The sequence below is a fragment of the Penaeus chinensis genome, chromosome 4 (assembly GCF_019202785.1).
Source record: "Penaeus chinensis breed Huanghai No. 1 chromosome 4, ASM1920278v2, whole genome shotgun sequence".
NCBI lineage: Eukaryota > Metazoa > Arthropoda > Malacostraca > Decapoda > Penaeidae > Penaeus > Penaeus chinensis.
In genome coordinates this window covers 23681861-23686860 of record NC_061822.1, presented here as the reverse complement: position 1 = coordinate 23686860, position 5000 = coordinate 23681861, and the positions used below count along the sequence as shown (strand labels likewise).

Sequence of the window (5000 nt, the reverse complement as noted above, 5' to 3'; positions counted from 1 at the left end):
CACATGATGAGAAATCAAGTCATGGATTCTTATAGATAGATATACTGGTCCATTGTACGATGACTATATGACAACAAATAAACGATTGCAGAGTTTTTCAAATTGGCCTCTTCGCAATTACCAGAGCCCAAAAATACTAGTAGAAGTTGGATTCTATCATACTGGAATTAGTGAACATGTTCAATGCTTCCATTGTGGCGTTGGTCTTCGCAACTGGGAATGGGGCGACGATCCTTGGGAGCTACACGCTAAATGGTATCCTGATTGTAGTTATGTCCATTTGAAAAAGGAAAAAACATTTATCAATAAGGTCAGAGTAGAAGAGTCTTACGTACCATTAAAAATTACCTTTAACATCAGTCAAGATCAACATGATCGATTGGAAATAACGAAACAGGATTGGAATAATCTTTTGGGTTTGGAGAACACTAGAAACCTATTAATACAAGGGTTTCCTGTCATTGCCGTCAGAGATGCGCTGTGTGATCAAATTCTTCAAACCGACATACCGTTTTCCAGTGAAGCCGAATGTGTTCAGCCGTACGGACAAAAATCGAATCGTACAAGAATATAGGAAATGTTGATAATGATGATAACAATAATTTGAGACCAGAATGTCTTATAAATTATCGAACAGTGTACGATGTCATGAGATTTACGCAAATGATCATAAAAAAGAAGTATGACTCTTCTTATCCTATCGGCAATACTGAAGATCCTGTTTATTTGTTTAAACAGTCAACATTTATCTCTGATATAGATCCCAATATTCCTAAATATGGTCACGAAATTTTCTTTAAGCTTCCCTATCCCGATCATAGGTACAACTATCATTTGGAGAGTGAGTATCGTAAGACACTAAGCGAGCTGAACACTTATGAGATTGCTTCTCGAATAATTCCGTTTCTAAATTAACAACAAAGCGCATCCTTAACTTTAATATGGGAATATTTGATAAAACAGAATAAGAAAACGACTGCAAATATATCAACCTCTATTACAAATATAGACACGTTAAATGATTTAGGGGCAAATGTCTTAGATGAACTAGTAAATAATGGAATTACAGTTATACCTATTGCGTCCTATATGAATGGAAATAATTGACTACTTCAAAGTCAAATGTATATATTAAATATTGATGGGATTCTTACTCATCAAAATTATAATATTGTAAGAAGACCTGAAATACAACCCGAATATCCTCAACGAGATGAAAATATCGAGATGAAAAACTTGTCACAGATGGAACAAGAAGGTAATACATTGATAAATTGTTAATTCATTAGTTGAATATATATAATTATAATATTCTTTACATATCAATATTAATCTTTTATTTTACTGACGACTCCGGTTATACCAAAGTCAATCACCTAAATATTTGTATATAATTGTGCTTTGGTGATCAATACTAATATTGTTTTTTTTTTCTCTTTATTTTTTTTTTCAGATAAACATGATCATACATATGAGAGGCGACTATGTAAAGTATGCATGACTGATGAAGTGGATGTGGTGATTCTCCCCTGCGATCATATGGTTTGCTGTACTAATTGCTTATTAACCCAGTCGAAGAGTCCTATATGTAGAGGGGTAATTGTAAAAGTTGTTAAGCCAATTTTACTTTAATAAAAATATTACTATATATATCAACCTATTGTTCATTCAAGAAACTAAATCATATGTATAGACTTATCACTAATAAATAAAAAAATACCAATTTTGGTAAATGGCTTTTCTAAATAAAAAAAAACCAATATTGTTAAATGGCTTCTCTAATTTATATAACGTTGAATGAAATAAATATTCACTTGTAATCTAAATCATATTTAAATTCTATGAACCTGGGGCAGTGTGATTTCAGGTTGGGTAAGCAAAAACAGTCGTAGGGATATAAAATGTTTACTGAAAATAGATGTTAATGTCAATATGAAGGTATCAAATTTTTAGCTTGATATCTTAAAAAAAGAGAAAATAGGCCCCGCTATATTAATGTATATGCTTATTTTAAAAATAACATTGGAGAGCCTATGATATTGTCAACATTTCTATCTACACACATTTATAAATTGTGCATTTATAACCCATCTAATTCCAGTCAAAAAAGTTTTATATTTTTCCGGTTTCAAGTTGTTTATAAAAACAATAAGTAATTAACAAAGTACTCTGGTACGTTTATAGACCCACTTAAGACAAAGAAAACAAGACAAAAATGAGGAAAATCGCATAATAAATAAAAAATAGATATAAAAAAACGATCAGAAGGTCAAATTAAAAAAGTGAACATAAATCAATCTATTCTAACCTAACCTAACCTAGAAACCTTATTCTTATTCTACTTGACTTGCTCAACTGTATATCATTTGATATATATATATATATATATATATATATATAATGTTATACAACATCATTCTGAATATATATAATAGGTTTAATGAAAAGTGTTTTTATTTTTTTACTTCTATATAATAATTTGATAATATTTAAACATTATTGTAACAAACAATAATATATATATATATATATATATATATATATATATATATATACATACATACTCATATATGGGGTAAGAATATTATTTCCTAATTTGGTATTTGAATATTTCTTATATAGCACATAGTTGATCATTTAGTGATGCCAATATACTTCGACACGAATCCACTGTTCTCTGCCAATATGCCCTTTCCTCTTCTAGTTTCACCGAATAATTATGGTACTTTTCCATCAGTGCATCACAATCTGCTTTCATCTTTTTTTGATCCCATTGAGCAAAATCCAATTTATTCTTCAGATCTTCATTCATTTTTTCTAGCTCAATTATCTCTTCTGATTCGGTTTGTCTTTTAACTGAATATTTGCTATTGAGAGATCCTTATCAATAATCAATCAACCGTTTGATGTTCTATTGATCGCAAAATCTGGATCTTTAGAGTTTTCCTCTTTAACTGACTCTTGGGTTGGTGTTGTTGTTGTTTCATTTTGAGGATCTTGTTCTTCCAATCGTTTGCGCTTTTTGAGGATCTGTGGAAGCTGAGTTTTGATTTATGAAATAATTGACGCACGGCCAGGTGCTAGGTGCAAGCTTAGCGAACCGTTGGCTAAGGAACCCCCATTACTCCTCTGGTGAGGGTGATATTGTTGTCCCGTTTGTAGTCGATACAGAGGCATGAGACCTAGGTACCTTTTATAAGTACATCGAGTCGCTGACAGTGGGTTCTGAATTATCCATTTGATTATGAACAGGGTTTGATACTGTTGCCACGTTTGTAGTCGATACAGAGGCATGAGACCTAGGTACCTTTTACAAGTACATCGAGTCGCTGACAGTGGGTTCTGCATTATCCATTTGATTATGAACAGGGTTTGATACTGTTGCCACGTTTATAGTCGATACAGAGGCATGAGACCTAGGTACCTTTTACAAGTACATCGAGTCGCTGACAGTGGGTTCTGCATTATCCATTTTATTATGAACAGGGTTTGATACTGTTGCCACGTTTGTAGTCGATACAGAGGCATGAGACCTAGGTACCTTTTACAAGGACACCGAATCATCGACAGCGGGTTCTGCATTATCCATTTGATTATGAACAGGGTTTGATACTGTTGCCACGTTTGCAAACAGTGTAGATTCATGAGAATTAGATACTTGTTGCATGTACATCGAGTCGTTGACATCGGGAACCGCAATATCCTCTTGACTAGGAACGGTGCTTGATTGTGTTGCTACATTTACAGACGGTGTAAAGACATGAGGGCTATCATCCTTTTGAGTAAACGGTGTAAAGACATGAGGGCTATCATTCTTTTGATAACATGTCTGCTTTACGATATGTTTACGTCTGCCTGTATTTCTGTTCATGAGAGGTATTTGGTCTTTTGTTGTTGAAGAGTTATTAGAAGAATCCATATTTTTCCAAGTCATTCACTTCTTACAATTTGACGTTTATATCTACATACCCCATTTACTAAGGAACCCCTTAGGTTAGGATATATTTCAACTTTTTATAAAACTCACCGAAATTTCCAAAGTCGTATACTAACTTTCCAGCCACACACAAACGCGCATACCAATCTGTTTTAAAAAAAAACAAGACAAGTATTATAAATATACCAACATAATGTTTATATTAATAAATAAAAATATATATATATATATATATATCATCACATGTTTATATATATATATATATATATATATATATATTACACCTATAATCAACTAACCAATAAATCCTCAACTTTTGTTAGAGCAGAAATATAGCTTTCACAACAAAGTATAAATCAGATGAAGATGTGACGAATGTTCTTCTTTTAACAGATGTATATTCACTTTAACCCCCAGCGCTAGTATGAAAATATCACATCCGGTGTCTTGCGGTTTATCAGAATAATAAAAATATATATTAGTGTTGTTATTATATAAAGTATATAGTAATATGTATGCTTGAGGGAGAAACTTTAAAATCCGTATTGAATGATTTATAATACCCATACACTTAGACATTCTTGTACCAACCTGAACCCTTAAATATTTAGACAATAGAGCACCGTCTCTAACTTGAAGGTCGGGTCCCATATTTAAGTAATATGAAATTTACTAATTTTGAGGCTAGGATAAATACTAAATTTATGATAAAACTCGGCTGGGAAAATTGGCAAATCTTTGACACTTTGGAACAGGTTTATGGTAACAGTACCCCTCAGAAATATAATATTTACAGATGGATAAGATGTTTTAAGAGGGAAAAAAACAAAGACGAGTCCCGCAGTGGCAAGCTATCAACGTCAATTTCTGAGAAAAATATTACTGCTGTTCGCGACATCATTAAAAAAATAGGCGAAGAACCACTAAATCAGTAGCAGATATACTCAATATCTCTCAAGCCGCTGCGCCCAGTTAAGCAGCAAACAAGGATAAATCTTTCAAATGAAATTCTAAGAAAATGGGATGTAAACTCTGAAGCTTTTCTACGTAGAATTGTAACAGG

The 5000-nt window shown here is 32.5% G+C and overlaps 1 protein-coding gene across 1 annotated transcript in view; it reads left to right on the top strand.

The window, feature by feature from the left end:
• Positions 1–574, top strand: part of LOC125025233 (E3 ubiquitin-protein ligase XIAP-like) — a 3892-nt gene extending 3318 nt beyond the window's left edge. Inside the window, exon 8 of the mRNA XM_047613205.1 lies at positions 92–574. Within this exon, the coding sequence (XP_047469161.1) occupies positions 92–574 (483 nt within the window). The remainder of the gene's footprint in view (positions 1–91) is intronic.
• The last annotated feature ends 4426 nt before the right edge of the window (positions 575–5000 follow it).